General features: G+C 36.6%; 1 protein-coding gene across 1 annotated transcript in view; it reads right to left on the reverse strand.

Annotated features, from left to right (window-relative positions):
* Positions 1-2,162: 2,162 nt before the first annotated feature.
* The window catches only part of Znf385d (zinc finger protein 385D), a 282,504-nt gene continuing 265,049 nt past the window's right edge, over positions 2,163-19,617 (reverse strand). Inside the window, exons 5-8 of the mRNA XM_027923176.2 lie at positions 15,837-16,070; positions 5,587-5,765; positions 4,405-4,506; positions 2,163-2,452 (exon numbers count right to left, since the gene is read on the reverse strand). Of these exons, the coding sequence (XP_027778977.1) occupies positions 2,219-2,452; positions 4,405-4,506; positions 5,587-5,765; positions 15,837-16,070 (749 nt within the window). The 3' untranslated portion in view covers positions 2,163-2,218. The remainder of the gene's footprint in view (positions 2,453-4,404; positions 4,507-5,586; positions 5,766-15,836; positions 16,071-19,617) is intronic.

Below are 19,617 nucleotides of genomic sequence, written 5' to 3' on the forward strand. Positions count from 1 at the left end.
AAAAAAAAAAAAAACCAAACACTTGCTATAAAACTAGAGTAGAGATATTGGTAAATGCAAAATCACCAGATACTTGCAAAAACAAATTTAACGCTATCCAATGTTTAACCAGAGAGGCATGGCTTGAAATTCTCTTTACCAGAAGACTGATGGAGTACATTTTCTTATTCCCTGTCCTTCCTTCCTTTTTTTTTTTTTTTTGTTTCATTTGGTTGTTTAACAAAATAATATATAACAACAGCTTTAAAGACACACTTAGATGACAAATTTCTATAGCTAGATAATGGAGATGTACTCCAAAGACCATGTTTAATGTTGAGCACCAAGCACACTAATGAATGTTTTTAAATATAAAATGACAAATGATAAATACCTATCTTTCCAATGGTTTCATGTTGATTCTTTATACCTCTCTCTAAAGGTTACTAGTTTAGATAAGAGCAGTTTTAAGAAGGCCACACCCAGCCCTTCCCTATATTTTTAAATAGTCTTTACAAAACCTTTCCAAAAATAATTTTTTTTTCTCTAAATCACATAGGATTGATTTGTACATGTTTTGTCCTTGCTCTAAGATTGAGTGCCATTGTTCTTCTCAATGCAACAGATTGGCTGCATCAAATCCCACCATACTGATAGGTATATGTCAGCTTTCTATGGGAAAAAGCAAATAGCCTTTATCACAAATTAAAGGCACAGCTATTTTATGCCATTTGTTACCAATTTAATGATAACATGTAACACTGAATGGTTATAGAATTATTTTATATAGATTTTCTTTTTATAAGTTATTCTCTTAATCTTTCTAACATATATACAATATACATATATTTATATATATACCCCTGATAAATCTTGTTTTAAAGGTAAAACATCAACTTCTTTCAGCTTTATGGTGAATCTCAAAGGCTATCAGAATTTCACAACTCCACTGGAGAAATGATGGTCTAGTGGAACTTACCAGTATTTTTTAACATCACGTCATCATTGTGCAATTAAGTCAGACTCATTTTTATTGTTGTTACTAACATTTAAATATATATTAATAGTTTATATCATCTCAGTAGGAAATCTAAAAAACAATAATAAACCCATAACATTAGCTAATGCTTAATTCTACCATCAATACTTAAAGAAGAGAGAAATCTTTGAGACAACCCTACTGGTATGATATAAAGGGGATATTGCAGAGATGCAATATTCTCTGTTTTTTATTAGATTATGCACTAACATGAAAGACTTAGCATTATTATCTGAGGTTGAGATTGCTCCTTGTCCTTGAAACCGAATGGTTGTACTGATTTCTTTCTAAACACCCATGATACATGGGTTTATCTGTGTTCAGACAAAGACTCATTACACATGCTTCCCTGTTTCCAGCAATACCTCTTCAGGGTGGGGAATTAGTGTTTGGTAAAAAATTTATCATTATGAATGCCTTTCCCACCTCTAAGCATAGCCCTGTTCTAACTCCACGCTGGAGAGGTGTGGGGGAAAATGCTAACCAGAGAGGCCCCTTTGACACCATCTGGTGTTTATTGTTTTACTGCTTACTGGTATGAAATAGTTGTTCGTTCTACCTTTTGCGATTCTTTAGAACCTAATGGCATAGATTGAGACACAGCACTATTGTTTTACAAGACATCTACTGTATCTACTTTTGTTGGGATAAATACCCAGTAACTGCTGTCATAGCAAGAGGACCAGCACGGGGTACTACTATTCACAGTGTTGCTTTTGTTTTTTATGGGTTTTTTTTTCTTTTTTTTTTCATATTATTTTAATCTACAGAGTAAATTATTATATATACATTGGAACCAGTTAATGCCCTTAGACAATGTATAGTTGTTTCGTAAAGCAGAGAAGACAATGCAGGGGAAATGGGTGCCCAAAAGCACAGTCACAGAGGCTTCAGAAGTTCTAGATACCACTACAAGTCAATGCTGGAGATCACTTCTAAAACAATCAATGTTCAAGAGGAATGCTTTAATTTGGAGAAGATACCACACCCTCCCTCCCCCCAAACCCCTCCCACCCTGTTTTTTTTTTTTTTTTTTAATAATCTTTTCATTTCACTATCAAAAGTCCTGGCTCTTCAGATATACTTTAAACTATAAATAAACACTGCATAGTTCTCTTTTGTTTTACTTTTTTTTTCTTTTTTTTTTTTTGTTTTTGTTTTTTGAAAAATTATTGCAGTACAATGACTCCTGTTTGGAATTCAGTAGGGAGCAAACAGCACAGGAGTGTGGGTGGTCCGAATGGGTCCTGGCGCTGGCCGCAGGAGTGCTGGAGGGAGTGCAGAGGTCTGAAACAGCGTGGCTGCTGGAGTAGTTCGGAGACTGAAGGGAGAATTCACTGCCACAGCTGCAGCAGCTGCTGCAGCTGCCAGGGGATTGGGTAGAATTCTGGGAGCCAATGGCTTTGAAGGTTCTTTTGAAAATACTAATTTCACCTGCAAGGAAGAGAGAATAGGACAAGAACAAAACTTTGGGAGTCTGTTCTTAGAATCCAAAAATGGTAGGCAGCTTTAAAAACACATCCCATCTGATTCAAATGTAAGATATGTCAAGATCATTGTACTGTCATGTGTAACTAATTAAAACAAATTAAAAAATTAAAAAAAAAAAACAAAAAACACAGTACTGAACAACTACACAGATGAACTTGCATTTGTAAATTGACAATAAAAGAAATGGAAAGTGTAGAATACTTTCCCTTAGGAGGAGACTAGAGATGGCTGAAAACAGCCAGCCAAGGATGTTTAAGAGTCACCCAGAAAAGTATTCAGGAACCTTATTTTATTCTGGTCAGAAAATATTCAGGGGAACGTATTCATCTTGAGAAAAAAAAAAGGAACATTTTAGGTCATTCTTTTCACACACATAAAGTTTCAAGGAATAGACATTTTTAAAGAGGATCATTGTTGCTCCCAGTGCTACTAGACTCTTCCAGTGTGCATGTAAACCAGGTAGCATACGGAATGTGGTTCCTGTTGGATGAGGGACTATTCAAGGGAAATAAAAATAACAAACATTTACCTTCAATAAAGAAGTGAACTATCTTCCCCAAATTTTGACTCCCCCTCCCTGCCCCTTGTCTTCTTTGCTGGGTGTGTGAAAATGGTCACCACATTCTCTCAATCTTCTTCTACAAAGTCAGTTAATCCAGTGACATGTAACGAAATGTGAGAAAGATACCAGTTCTAAGATACCTGTTCTCACTGGATGGAATGTTCCCACTTATGGAAACAGTAACAGTCTTGGTTAAGGTGGAGGAAAGGGAGGGAGGGGAGGGAGGGTGCTTGGGGACAGGAAATATGGTGGAATGAGATGGACAACATTACCCTAGGTACATATATGACTGCACATATGGTGTGACACTACACCGTGTACAACCAGAGAAATGTAAAGGTGTGCTGCAATTGTGTACAATAAATCAAAGTGCATTCTGCTGTCATGTATACCTAATTAAAATAAATAAAATTAATTTTGAAAAGGAGGGTTTCGATTCTAATTGTAACACGATTTTGACTGCTCTGTGTAAGTATCATTCTGTCGCCTGTCAAAGCTGCCATCTGTGCTGGCTGGAGATGGCACTGAAGGTTGTGACTAGCAGTGCTGAAGTATCAACTCTGCACAGAATTCAGTCTCCTAAGGCAGCAAGAAATGTTTCTGCACAAAAAAGTAAAGTGACTTCATTCGTATAAAATGAGCAATCCTACTAAATTCTTTAGGTCAATCTATCCTGGGGTAGCCTATTATAGCCTACAATGTCAGAGGATTTCACAGATTGCCCTTAAAGTCCTACCAAACAATCCCAGTCAGGACATTACCCTACTATGTTTTCTAATCTAAAAAAAAACTATTCCTGGAGTAATAGGGAGAGGGAATTTCTCAGGATACATTTCCCCAGACCTTTTACAGTGTCCTTGGATGAATAATAAAATTAAGGTATACCCTTGAGATTGTGTTTTAAAAATGGAAAATTATTGAGACCATCAATACCAAGGCTTTCTCTCTTGAACATGTTAAAAAGACAATTTAATAATTTGTTTTGCACTAACCTTCTTTCCTAAAAGTTTTCACTAACACCAGGATGACATGTCATAGGACTATTCGCTGGACTCAAAACAACCTGGCGTTGATCCCTTCCCTGTGCTCTAAGATAAACCTGAGCCCAACACAAATAGATAGAATACTGAGCTGTAGCTAAAGGTGGCAAAATCCTGAAACAAATCATGAGACCAATAAGTCCATTGGTGGAGCAGAAGTTGGAATATAAAAACAATTAGTCTAATTAGTAACTCATCCACCTTCCAAAAATAATGTATACATATATTCAGCAGAATGTGGGACATTAAAATACACATCATGCTATCTTTTGGGAGGCAGAAATGATACTCACCCCCAGCGGATGTGCTGTCTTTTGTAGTTTGTTGTAAGGACTGTATTTCGGTTTGGGGGGCTTCCCAGCAGCTCTGTCTTTGTGCCTTCTACTGCTAATGTGCTATTAAAGACAATTAAAAATTACAGCTTTTACAAATTCATCCCCCCAAAATATTTGCAAATATTGTTTTAACCTGGAAAAAAGATAATAATTATTTCATGAAAGTTTTATAAAGACAAAAATAAAAGAGTATGCACTTTTGCCCTTGGATTTTGATACCTTGAGGAAATACATTTTTGTGCTATCCATTTTAGTATATTTTTAACAAATAGAAGGGTCTTATGTTTTTCCCAGCTTTTTTGCCTTATCACTGCACACATCTCCCCCGCCCCCCCCCCTTTTAAAGTATTTACAAAAGAAAGGAAATGTCTGAAGACATTTTATGTGCAAATAAACAAAGATGCCCAGGCAAGCATAAATTTATTTCCATACCAATATTTATCCTCATATTTGTATAGCCAAATGTCAACCCCTTAAATTCTGAAGATAAATAACTAGGGTGCATAAAATCAGCAAAATAGCTCATATATACGTATAAAACAACAGAACACGAGGGTTTGGCCTTCAGTTGGAAATGAACAACTGATCTCTTTAAAAGGCTGTTCAAAGTACAAATGAATGCAACCTGATTAGACATCCCTTTAGCAGGTGGCGGCAAGATTTGGAAATATAGCACAATACCATGTAGCAAAGAACATACAATAAAATAATGGCACAGTATAAAATTAGTGACAGCATGCAAAGATCTAAAGAAGTAAAAATGGAATTTTGCAAATTGACCTTTAACAAAAATCTACACTTTTGTGTGGGAAACCTGGTAAAGACCTTCTATCCCTTCTCCTCCCACTGTTCACATGCAGGAATAGTACAAACCCACTGCCAACAATTTCCAAAAGCTCCTAGAAGCCACTGCATTTTAGCATTCCCTCCAGCAACTAGAAATGAGCATAAATAACTAAGGAGCATGAATAGAAGATACGTGGGTGGATGGGTGGGTGGATGGATGGATGGATGGATGGATGGATGGATGGATGGATGGATGGCACAGAGACAGAAATGAGAAGGCAGGAAAGCAGAATGCACATGTTGTTAATAAGTGTCCCCTGTTTGATTTCATTCCTTGAACATGTTGCTGCCTACCTGTTTAAGTTGTGTTTCTGAGTTGACATGCACATCACAGATTTCACAGTGAAACGTTTTGTTCTGGAGTCCCGTGTTTCCCTTATTGACAGGTCCTTTGCCTTTCACTCCTGCCCGAGGAAAGGCTTTGATAGTCCCACTTCCATTTCGGGCTTCTAGCATGGTTTTGTGCTTAGTACCTGCCAGGAATGTTTAGGAGAAAAGGAATAAAAAGAGAGGGACAAAGCCTTAGCGAGCATGTATTTCAACAAACAATATAAAAACAAAATCACAGGACTTGCTTAAATGCAGTTTCTTCCAGGGATTATGGCTGAAATATGTTCATGTCATGCATATAGAAAATTAATATTAAGTTATATTTTATACAACTTATGGTATAATATTAATCATTTTAAATGTTCCATATAAGAAACAAGCATTCTCCATATAAAAAATAAACCTGAAAGCCCTGAGGCAAAATTAAATGGGTGTGACTCAGTTTCATTTCCTCTTAATGCTAATAAGACATAAATGATAGCTGATGAGGAAGAGTGATTTGGTTGCTAAAGGTAGAGTTGGAGGTGATGTGTAACAAATGTAATCACTTTAAACATAGTATGTTTACAGAGGTGGCACTAATTAAATATCCACTTTCCAAACAGAATACAAACAAGCTTTCTTCGCTATATATTTTAGGTTCAAAGAGGAAGAGCAATAGAAAAAAGATCTTAATGACTCTGACAAAAAGCCGTATTAGGATGGTAAAGCCCTCACTGATTGGCTATGTAATTTCAGATGTGTACAAGTGACCAAGAAGATGAAGGGTAGGCTCAGATTATGCAGACACACTACAAACAAGCACTTCTTTTTATTAAACCAGCAACATCCTTCGGTTGTATAACATAATTAATATAGCTGTGCTTATCAACTATGAACATTATTTTTTGAGATCACTGTACTTACATAGTCAGTTTGGGATGGCAGCTTTCCTTTAAAAAGTTGTTCAAAATTTCTTTTTCCTTTTCTTTCTTTTTTGAACTAAGTGTTCTTTATTTTTCCCACTGGGTGATTTGTTTTTCCAATGATATTTTCCTTTACAATCATTTGTATATTCTTTCGGCTATTCTGATTTTTAAACATTTTAAATTATTGTTTCATTTCTATTTGTATTTATTAGGATACTGGTCAGTTTTACAAACATACAAAAAGCTCAACTTCTAAGCCATGTGCCAGCTTTGTAAAATCATTTAATATTAACAAGGAAGCCATATTAGAGATACTCTAGGTAAGTGCAGATTGTATCATGGTAAATTGGAAGCAAATGCATGAAGAAACTTTAAAGCCATGTTTCCCTCATTCAAAATAATCATAACTTCATTTAGGCCAATATAAAGTATATACATCTGATTATATCTTTACCAATTCAATATAAAACGTTCATTCATATAACTTAGGTTGCTCTCTTGGAATATCTATGCTCTTATGCATGGTTATTAAAATGTTCAAATCACAACACATCCAGGAAAGGAAAAGAAGTCAACATCATCCAAGACTAGAGGAACAGGAGCCTGGAACCACAAGATTGCTCTGTCAGGGGGTGGTGGTACCTCACTGAGGTTTGTTTGGGTTATCTCCCTCGTGATTCAGTAAGCACAATTGCTTCCCAGTGTGTCTGAAGATGGAACAAGTGAGAGCAGGGCCAAAATAAAAAATAAGTCCTAGAGAGCAAGAAACAAATATGCAAATATGCAGATGGCAATCCAAACTTCTTTATGCCAACTGATGAATTCATAAACAAATTTTCTCCTCATGCAGATTGTTCAGTCAAAATGAGAAGCATTCATAGGGTCAAGATTAACTAAAAAAAAATTCAGATCTTGACTTTCTCGAGGAACTCCTGGTTCAGTTTGGGTTCATATCATTTGATTCGGAACTGGTCTTTGGTGGATAAGGGGTGCTTGTGCGCACGTGCGCGCGCACACACACACACACACACACACACACTGCAAGATGGAAGGTGGAGGAACTACCGTTCATCATTAGACAGAGTTGAACTTTAAGGTGCTTCAACCTCATGCACTTAAAAACAGATTGTCCGCTGTAATTAATGAGCTATTAGATTGCTTTGTAAGATCTTAAAGCTCGTATAGGCTGTAAGGGTAGGTGTATTTCTTCCAAATACAGCTAAAATTCAGTAAAAGTGTACTGAATTTTAAAAGACTTATTTTTTGAGACATAAAATGTGCATTAATAGTATGAATATATTAATTGTTTTAATTCATATTTATAGAATCTTTAATACATTTCAGATGCTGTGTTAATTTTTTTCCTTGCTCACAGGTGCCTTATGAGTTAAGTGCTATTAGTCTTCCCATATTAGAGACAGCAAAGAGATTCAGATAGGTGAAATTTCTTATATATGAACACAAAGCAAGCCTTACTTGAAGTTTCTTGTAATTGGAAAGCAGAATCCTAGCTAAGTCCTTAGGAATCTACTAAGAACTTCCAAGCTCTCTGGATGCAGTTACATACAAATCTTTTTTCAGCACCTTTAATTTTCAATTTTAAATGTACATACAATCTTTAAAACTGGATTTTAATTTGGGTCTTTCAGACTCCCCCACCACCACTTTTTTTTCCCCCTTGCAATGCTCGGCAGAGCTCCTTGAATTGTGATGCTTGGAAAAGCCCTGGCTCTGTAATAGCCAGTGGCAGCACCTCTGGCTTTAGCACACTGTAAACATCTTGCAAAGTTGGTGCCCTCCTTTGTGGCCACTTGCCAGTCTGTGTCTGCACTTGACTCATTCCTCCTCTGAGGAGAGAATCTGCAAGAAGCCAAGTGGACTGCTTTCCTCTTATTACTTTTAAAAGGCTGACACTGACCGTAACCTTCATTTGAAGCTTCGTGATTTCTGAAAAGAGAAACTATATTTGGACTAGGGTTTAAATTCGGCAAGTCATAAGGCTTCGGGAAATCCCACATTTATTTCACTTTTTGCTTAGCTGGACAAGACACTGATCTCACATTTGTACAAATCAAAGTCACATCAGAGGAAGGGGCTTGGCTTACCCTTCATGCCCATCATCTTATGACAGTTTTTATAGCTGGCCCTTCAATTAGGTATTGGTATAAAGAAAAGGTTGGGAAGAAGGAACACTGACAAATGATTTTTAATTAATAAATAAATCTGTCATCAGAAATGATTTAGTATGTCATTAGGAAAACAGAGAAAAATTTAACAAAAAGAAAACAAGAAACGTAATTCTACCAACAAGAGGTATATCAAAACACTAATAAAGTTTGGATAACTTAGGCAAAGTGGCACTGTATAAATATACCTATGGAATTATATATGCCTTTAGAAATACATGATTGTTAATATTAACATAGAATTTGCAACGGATATGTTTAACCATTTATCTAAGATTAGATCTTTGTGTTATTTGCTTTTCTCCTGTGTAATTAAGCTGTAACCAGCATGATACTTGTTAAATCTTTCATCACACATCTGATCTTTCCTTGGGTTAGATTTCATAAGTTGGACCTTAGGGATGAAGAACATGACTATTTTTAAGGCTCTTGATACAAACTTTCTAAACATCACAATGTTATTTTCAGAGAGATTTATTTTATAGGAAAATCTATCTTGGTATCACCTATAAAATTTGCCCCTCTATTAAACACCTTTCAGTACCTTAAAGTTTAGTTCTCCAGAATGCCCATGAATGCAGTTATATTTAATAGCATTTGACCGGATCCTTAACTAACCCATGCAACTGCCAACAATAATTTAGTTACCTTCTCAATGACATGTTAAATGATTCAGTTTATAGATGAGTGAGCAGGAAAGTGATCAATATCCACACAAGCAGGAAAGTGCAAAGGTGTTTTGTTTTTTTATGTGTTTGTTTATGCTATTTAGGAGAATAGCATCATAAACCAACTCTCTTGAACCTATATTTGAATAATTAACACCATAAGCCTCCATGTGCTCTTCTTGGCACCTTTAAATATGAAATTAACTTTTTATTACCCTGATCCCCTATGTATATGTAATTTCCATGTTAATTGCATCTGAATTCTGTCTTACAGAAAAGAAAAAATACTTTGGCTACTTTATCAGCATATCCACAAACATTAAGCACCTAGATGGACATCCATGATATCAGATGACTAAGTAATGCCCCAAGTGATTAGAAAATCATGTTATTTCTGTTAGTTCCCTGTTTGAAAGTAATTTGCTGATTTATCAGTAATATACTGAAGCTCTAATATGCAGAGGTGAGAGTAGAGACAAGGAAAAGGAAAAGTCAGAACAGAGTAAGGAGAACTGTGTTTTGGGCATCAGAAAAAGCCTTAGAGGGAAAGCTATGAAGTTGGGATGGGGACCTTCTGACCAATGAGAGTCAGGGAAGAGCTTTGTAGGCCATGGGATGCAGTGGACAAAGCACATGGCTGGGTCTGCTGAGGAGATGAATGTGAAACCATGGCATCCAAACAGCAGTAACCCTTGAAATATAGCAGGTGAGGAGAAGTATCAAGCACTAGGAAGTCTCTCTTATCCAGAGTGCCTTCAAATTCTGACTATAGGAGCACCAGGAGACTTGGATCCATCTTCCTGTGTGTCCACCTCATCTCCTTAAAAACACAGCCCTTAAGAGTGCAACAGATGCCATACGGCTTTAATATCCACTCCACAAGAGAGCCTAGCAAAAAAAAAAACAAACAAAAAAAAAACGTTTTCACATAATTTGCACTCAAATCGACAGACAAATCAGTCACACTTCCACATTGAAACTGAGATATGACAGTTATTTGCAAAAGCAGACGTTTTTTGTTTACTTTTTGTGTAAACTAGTTTTATTTATTTTATACTTTTTAAATGAAATTTAACAGATGCTCTTGATAAAAAAAAATTCAAAGAGCACAGAGTAGAAGACATTAGCCTGCCCAGATTTCAATTTCAAGCTGCATGCCCACAATAGGTACCCATTTGTGGGTATAGATTTTCAAGAGTTCTAAATATCAATGACTTCATGTGAGGCATGGGCCAGGAAAATCACAGAGGTAGGACATTCTACTGATTTGCACTTGTTACTTCTTTTACTAAGAATAGTCATGTAAACCTTCACAGTCAGAAAATGTATATCGATACAGGTCTGAAGTCACAAACCCTGAGCGTTCACCAGGTAATTCACTATCACAATCTCCATATTTCTAAACGGTAGCTTTAGTGTATGGTCTAATGGAAAGTTCTGTGATGATGAAGATTTCCTGTATTTTTCCAGATAATGAATAATTAGCCATGTGTGGCCCTTTGACATTTGAAATCAGGCCACTGCAACTGATAAACTGAACTTGAAATTAATTTAAATTTGAATGCTTCCTGAGGCTAATGATTACCATACAAGGTAGTTCAGCTCTAGTATTCAAATATACCATGTAGAGGCAGAAAGAAAAAAGGAGGTATGTGTTAGCCAGCTTTCCATCAGCATGATGAAATACTGGAGATAAGCAACTTAGAAAAGATATTTTGGGGCTCATAATTTTGGAAATTTCAGTCCATGACTGGTTGTCCTTGTTCTCTGGACCCTTCAGTGAGGCACAGAATCAAGGTGGGAGTTCTTGATAGACAAGACCTCTTACCCCATGGCCAAGAAGGGAAAGAGACCAGGGTGTGCCTAACATATGTTAGATAATCAGTGAAAATTAGTTTGAGTATTAGATCTTACTACAGATTAATAAATAAACACTGAAATTATTCTTAGTAGTATCTTAGTACAGATTAATAAAATAAACACTGAAATTATTATTATTTTTTCATTTGTAAAAGGAATTATGAGCTCTGGTTTTTGAACTGCACATGTCAGAATTTGCCTCCATTAACTGTGGGGGATCTTCAATTTCTTTGTACCTCAATGTCCTCAGTTATAGAAAAGGAAATGATCTGCTCTATTGAGTGTTATATTAAATGCATTTACTGTTCTAAAGATAACTTAGGGCACTCCATGTACCCTACTAAATTCTTTTCTTTCTCCTTCATAACACCATTGCTTTGTCAAGGTAAAAGTTTAGAAATCTCCAAGCATTTTTAAATTTAGTAGAGTCTGTCCTCTGATAGTGATATTTTCTGTACATTAAAACTTAGTGAGGGATAGAATAAGCTCTGTCAAGGGATAGCAAGACTGGAATGAGCTGAGTGAAAACTATTAAGTGTTAGTGCTTCAAGTAATTACCAGAAAAATCTGCCCAAATTAGTAATAAGCTTTAACTATAAAACATGTCAAACTCTTTTCCCCATTACACAGAGAAAACCATAAAAATTAGCTAAACAAATAGGATATTTGGGGGAAATTTCTTTAAGGGAAAAGAGAAACCACATCTTTTGTAATAACTTGGATTATAACACACAAGTTGCAAGGGGGTTCCAGCTCTCCTAAAGAGACTAGGTCCTCTTCAAGGTGGTTTTAGCATTTGTAGACTGTCCTGTGAGTCCTGCTGGGAAGCTCAGAAGAGCTCTGGCTTTTAAACTGCATATTCTCTTCCCATATATTCTTAAAATATCAAAGCAGGAATGCTTCTGTTCCAGTCCTGTGTGCCTATGCTATCTATGGAATACAAATCAAATAACTGCAACTTCAAATGGTTCCGCCATAATGAGGAATAAAAAGAAAAAGCAAACAGAAAGACACACTTGACCCCTAAGTATGTGGGACGCAGCAGTGGTCACGCTCCGCATTGTGCTGTAATATTAGATCCTTAAGAGGTGCCACATGGCTTGGAACTCCATTGAAGACAGGGAGAAGAAAGAGCTAGAAAGAGCCCACAGAAGACAATTTCCTTGCCCAGGTTCAAGTAAGGTGATGTGTATACCTGAGGGTAAAAGTAAGCTAAATCACTTCTACTTCATTCTGTTGAACCATACCACAGGCAGTATTTGAATAAAACTGTACCCCTGGTACACTACCTGTAATCAGTTGCTCAGGATTAGATTTTCCAAGATTAAAAGTAAAACATTTTGAAAGGTCATTGGCAGCCCAGAGATGCACATTTCCACACTTAAATGTAGGGAAACTGTTGTATGTTTGTGTGTAATGTACTTCCAACAGGGAGCAAAGAAAGAGAATTATTTGTTGGATGCATGAGAAACACTGCCCTACCTGAAACCTGGCTGCTTCTGACTAGGATTGATCTTCAAACCTAATTTTAAACATATATTTTTTTTTCTAATTTCATGACTCTAGAAAAAATCTGAGAAGTCTTTAAAGTGATTTTGGAGGGATAGGGGGCAAGGGAGTCCTAAGATGGGGCAGTGGTTGTGATCTTCGCTGAGAGCAGACAGTGAGAGGTTACATTTAAAAAGAATCCAGAAAACCATAACTAAATGGACTAAAGGAACAAGACAGCCTGTTTCTACTGGTACCACAAGCCAGAAACTCTAGAATGTCAGTGATGAAGTATTACACCTGAAAAATACTGTTAGTCTATATTTTAAGCAATTGATGGGGTTACTGTTAAGATTCAGTATATAATAAATCACCGCATTGCTCTTACTTATCTTACAAATAAACCTCACATTAGCCCTAGATACACACAAATTCAGTTGTAAGTTTTGGTTTCATCAGGTAAGTTCATTAACAGTTTCAAAGGCTGAATTTACTAAGGGCACAGTTCATACATTTGACCCCTCCTATGTCCTTTTAAAATGCAAACAGATTTTAAACAAACAATGATAACACAATGATTATAAATATGAAGAAACAATTAATTTGATCCTGTCATTCTCTCTGAACAATTGAAATAGCTGTGTTTAAGCCGTGAAGCAGAGTGTGAACTGAGAAGTTAATGGTGTTGGCTGGTGAGCTCCAGCTGCCCAAGTTGGTCACTAGCTAAATGATGTGTCCTGCATTGGCTGTCTTCTCTTCCCTCTTTCTTTTCCCCACTCCCCCAACTTGTATCCTTCACCTCCCTAAAAACTATCTGTCCCCAAAACCTTGTCTCAGAATCTGCTTCTGTGGGAATCCAAACGAGAGCACACTACAGCAATCCTATGTTCAATCTATCCTGGCAGGGCATTAGGCATTAGCCTCTATTCTTCACACTTGCATCATAGGTTCCCCTATAGCAGACCCAAGGGAAAGATGCAGAGCAACCCAAGTACAAGTGGCTGTTGTTTGGACACAGGACTGAATTTATATATAGTTACAGCCAGAGGAAGTCCAGACATGTGGGGCCTCTCAGCAGACCTGCAGTTATGGATGACAGAGCAGAGCTGGGGGATCATACATAGTGGAGCAAAGAGGTCAGAGACCACTGACTTGAGTCTTTTTCTTCTTCCTATGCCACCTCTAGTCCTGACACCACTCACTAGTCCAAGTCTAGGACAAGGTCTGCAATGAGCATTAGGATTCGGGTCTGGGTCTTTCAAAAAAGAAAAAAGACTCAGAAAGGGAAAGATAAGGATGAGAAATGCCAAGAAGCAACCTGAATGAAGTAGGGAAGTGGCTGAAGTCTTTAGATCAGGCTGACATTTTGTTGGGAACTGTCCTCTACAGGGACTCAGGTAAGGGGTGACAACTATGTTCACCTTCTCCAACTGTCAGAGGAGATTGTTTGGGTCACTCTCAGCTCTGTCTGCAAACTTCAGTGGAAGTATTTCCTTTTTCTTTTCCCCAAAACTACAGCTTCCCAAGCCTTGGGTATAAGTCATCAGAATCCCCAGGTGTATTGCCCAGGAAGATATACTTTAAACGCTTCGTGGGTAATTTTGTTGACACTCAAGGCAGACAGAAGGACCATAGAACTGGAATATGAAAAATGTTGACCTGGTGTGATATAATCAAATAAGTAACTCTTCTGCTTCTTCATGAGATGTTTCCGATAAGAATTCAAGAAAGACTCTGAAATTCTTATCAGCAAACTCCAACCTCAAAGGGCATGCATGGTTTACCTGTCAAAATTGATTCCCCCCTCAAACTGAATGCGTTTTTCTGTCACTCTGTGGAATGATCAAGAATTTCTGAGCAACAAATGAACTTTCCAGCATCCAAGGGGGAGGGGGGAAAGGATTTGCATGAGTAAACACATGGCAAATCTACATGCAGTAGATTCTGACTTGGGGCCAGATGCTTTCCTGTGTTTTTCGGCTCCTGAACTCATGAACTTTCCCTGACTGCAGTTAATGTATGCAGAAGGAGGATGTGTGCTGGAGTCATTGTTCTCCATCTGCAATTACTCCTTAGAGTCCTGAAGTCAATACTTGAATATGACCCTGCAGCACAATAGTTTGGTCAGTGACTCAACATACAGCTGCAATATTAACTCAGGGCATGATTCACAAATGATTCTACTTCTTTTATAGTTGCTGACAGAATCCTGGCAATGCACCCAGTCTTTCAGAGAAACGTTGATCTTGGCAATCAACCCAGTTTTTAGAGAAAAGCTGATATTTGTGTGTACACACATACACAGAAAGAGAGAGAGAGAAGGGGATATATACATTACACACACACACACACACACACACACACACAGCAGCTGGATGGAACCAAAATAGATCCAGAGAGCATTTTTGTCGTAACTTGTCAGTGTTCCAGTATTTTCCTTTTCTGCTTTAAAGTGTTATATTCAAGGAAGAGGGACTTGGGTTTGAATCATAGTCCTGTCACTTAATTGGCCACATGCTTTTCCTTCTCTGAACCTCAAATGGAAAGAATAATATGTTTCAGTTGTGGGAAGAGTAAAGATCATATCTCAGAGGCTGCACATAATAAATGTTTTCTTAAGTTTAATTGTCAAAATCACATAGATGTAACCCAAATAGCACGATTTGCCATAAAAATCATTAATAGAGGGGTTTTAGCCAAAAGTAAACGGAATTGTAGAACCACATTTTGCAATCATAGTATAGGTATGGTTTTAGAAAATTTCATTTTAGAAGCAAATGCATGCAAGTGCATAAGTAATCATATAAATGCAGAACATATTTTAGAATTACGTTTTATCTCCTTATGTTTAATAAAACACACACACACACACACTCACACACACTCACATACCCCACACGGGCCTGCAAGCCCTATAAACCCTCCTTTGCACCTATACAAATGACATTTTGCTTGCCATTTTTATTTTTTAATGGTTAATGAATACCATGTAATAATTGCCAGTTTTCTGCCACCCCTTTGTCCCCTGCTGCAAAAGATCTAATCTATTCAGAGGAAGATAATTGCAGAGCTGTTGAGACAGAAAAGAAATGGCTGCATCTCACCACTGTTGTGCGCCTCCAGCTGTGAGGCGGAGTTGACAGCGACCTTGCATAGCGAACAGTAAAGAAGCCGTTTTGCCTTTTCTTCCTCAGTCTCCGTAGTAGGACACGAGCTGTTGCCAGTGGCTGTCGTGGGGCTCTTCTCCACTTTAGAGGTGATCTCAGGTGTCATAACACTGCTTTTGCGGATTTCCACACTTGTCGACGTTGATATTGCTGGTGTCCCTGCAGTACTGTCTGCATTCAAAATACCATACGAAGGGGGTGAGAGTAGTATCATCTTTCCCTATTTGGAAACATATCACTAATATTATATTCTGCTAATAACCACAATAGCAGCTAGCAATTGCTGCTTGTCAACTATGTATCAATCATCTCATGAGGAAATCTGCATTGATGACCACACTTAATTTCGTATATTGAAATAAAACATTCAGATGAGTCTACAAAATAACAGAGATTTAAAAATATTCACACAATTTTTAAAAATACTCTATGGGATTTTAAAAAAAAGCCCACAAATTTCTCTTGCCATATTATCTGAATATAATATTTATACTATTGTACTTTGTATACATGCATTTATACATATATGACTTTTTTAAGAAATAAAATAGAGAGTAAATGCTTTTATAAATATTTTTCTATTTTTTTCCTTACTACTTGACTATTTCCCTTCTGTATTTCCTTGGTTTTTAGGAAAAATAAATATGGAACCCTGATGTCATAATTGCTTTGTCTAGATTATCAGTTCAGAAAAGCCATTGCTCTGTTTACAAAGAGTTAATAATTCAACACAGAGTACAATAACATTGATACCAAAATAAGAGAAATTCTATTCCATCGTGTTTACTAAATGCATGCTCTGTATCAGACTTCTGTGGGCAGAAGTTTGTGACACAAATATTCAAACATCAGTAGCCACTCTTGATGAGGAATTCACAGACTAGTCACAGCATGCATTAGTCACATCATTTTAAGAGTGTGATGATCATGAACGTGTGGATGCACTGTAACCCAAGAACCCTTTTGGCTCCAATGTCTGATACTAAATCTGGAGAGATCAACCTTCAAAGCAAAATTACCTCGTCCTAACTTCACTGGGGTATACATAGCTCTCTTCCCAAATATGCCAATCACCATGATATTAGCAATGCTTGCCATGTCCAGGAATGATCTGCAAGTGAGTACTATACTCATATTCTATCTATTCTTATACCTTCTTCATTCTATATTCCCAGGCGGCCTCTGTGGCTACAGCTGCTTTCAGAGCTGCCATTCCATATATCATTTCACATGCTTCTATGGTCACTCTTTAATACCATACTGAAAAGTTCATGATCGGGCAGTGTGTACAAGGGACAATGGTCTGCAGGTAATGGTTTGTTGCCTACCCAAGTATTTACTTTTTATTAGCTCAATCATCACGAGCTGAGTGCCATTCAACATGCCTTTTAACTTGGACATCCACTGGATCCATGTGTAGAGGTGGGAATAAGAGCTGATGTTGTTTATTGCTACTTTCCTAAAATGGCATCAGAAACACTATCCAATGCGATGAAAAATCAGCCCTTGTTAAGGATTCTTCTATAGTAATATTCATCTGGATCTTGTTTCCCTAGCCTGACACTTCACACACTTTTAATCACTTATTTAACAGCTAAGATTGTTTCCCAGTATAATGGATAATATTCATAAGTTCTGTTTTAAAATATGTCACACTGCAAATCGGTGCACCATGGATAAAAAAATAATAAAATTACTCTAACATCAGTTTTTGCTGTTAGAACACTTCCATTCCCTTGAATGTTGAGAGATCCACTTTCTGATTAGTTTTTATTTTCCTGCTAAGGTCACATGATTAAAATATCAGAGAACAACCTGAACATATCTTTGACAACCTAGAGATGGTATAAAACACAATGCTAACATGCTCCTATAGCTATTTATTGCCCTCCAATAAATCAGAAATTATGGTTTGAAAGCATTTGTGTATGTGTCTTTGAATAACTCACTAGTGACCAATTTGCTAAGTGCTCTATATATTTAAAAAAATTTTTATATACCTAGAAAATAATTTCATTTAACCTTCACATAAAGCTATGAAAATCAGAAAATTCTAGAAATTAAGGATGATTTCCAAGGTCACACAAGTAGAATATATTAAGTCAGGGAATACTGTTTCATGGAATAAGGAAATCAGGGTTTGGGGCGGGGGTAAAAAATACTCTGATAATAAATGTTCTGACTGAACATAAATGTAGCTATTATATTTAAAGTCTGGTTACATACTGAAGAAAGAGTGGGATGTGGTGGGTATTTATTTCATTTAAATTAAAGATGCTAAAAATTTCTTTAGTAATGGGATCCTTCTAAATAACTTTTTGTCTAAACTGACATATTTATTTAATGTCTCAATCTGAAATGGCACATAAAATAGATCCTATTCATCTGAAGGCAACTTTCTTATTTACGGTAAAATGTGTTAAAAAAAAAAAGTACAGAAAAAACAAAGCCGCGCATCCTCCAATCCCTGTGACAGCTGCATCAGTATTTCCGCTGACCCCAGAGGATAAGGCACATTTAAAAGACACTATAAGATTAGAAGCAGTAGATTCTCTATGGTTAGGGCTTAGTGAAGTATTAACATTGCTTTGGCAAGTTCCTTGCTTGAGACAGGCTTAGGGGAATTAACAGCAAAATGCTTCATTTCCCATATTTCTATTTTGTGGCACACTTTTGACCACGTAGCTAAGCACAGATATATTATTTTCTAAGCTTGCAGTGCCTTTGAAAAAGAAACACAAAAATCACATTTTTCATTTTAAATTTAATATATAGACATTGATTCCATAAAGGTAGGATTGTTAATAATTTATAACAAGACATTGATTTTTCAATCACCTTTGTTATATCTGTAATAAAGGGGACTTTTAAAAGAAATTAAGGTAAATATAGTTTAAGATTATACATTATTCAAAGAGAATCACCTACTCTATACTTTGCATACAAAATAATAATATAGCAAACGGATTTTCCTTAACATGGGAACCAAATTACCAAATACATATACACTAATGATATGTACTCATTAAAATAGTCTTGAATGGATGATCATGTTAACAACATATAATGTGATGAGAATTACCTCTGTGTTCCTCCTCCCCCAAATCTATAACCCCCGTGTAGCTATGAGGAAAATAAAAAATGAACCAAAATTGCAATATACTCTACCACATTCCTGACCAATGTTCCTCAAAGATATCAAACTCATCAAAACAAGGAGTTTAAGAAACTGTCACTACATAGGGGGGCTAAGAAGACAGGACTACTAAATGTAAAATGGAATTGGATCTTGGGGTAAAAAAGAGAAAAGGACATTTGGCAAAAACTTAAGAAATGTGAAGATGGGTGTTGGGTGTGGTAATGGGATCTTTTAGTAATGGGATCCTTCTAAACGTATAATCCAAGCATTTTGGGAGACTGAGGCAGGACAAGTTCAAGTCCAGTCTCAGCAAGTGAATAAGACCTTCAGCAAGTTAGTGAGAACTCGTTTCAAAAAAATAAAAAGGACAAAGGTTATCACTCAGTGGTAAAGTGACCTTGTTTTCAATTCCCAGTACCTTTTTCTTAAAAAAAAAAAAATCATAGTAAAGTATGAGAGCTTTAGTTAATAATAATATCAGTATTGGTTCCTTAGTTGTTATGAATATACTGCAGTAATGAGAAATGTTAACTATGAAGGAAATGAGGTACAGGGTGTGTGGGAACTCTCATATTCTTG

The sequence above is a fragment of the Marmota flaviventris genome, chromosome 1, assembly GCF_047511675.1.
Source record: "Marmota flaviventris isolate mMarFla1 chromosome 1, mMarFla1.hap1, whole genome shotgun sequence".
Classification (NCBI taxonomy): domain Eukaryota; kingdom Metazoa; phylum Chordata; class Mammalia; order Rodentia; family Sciuridae; genus Marmota; species Marmota flaviventris.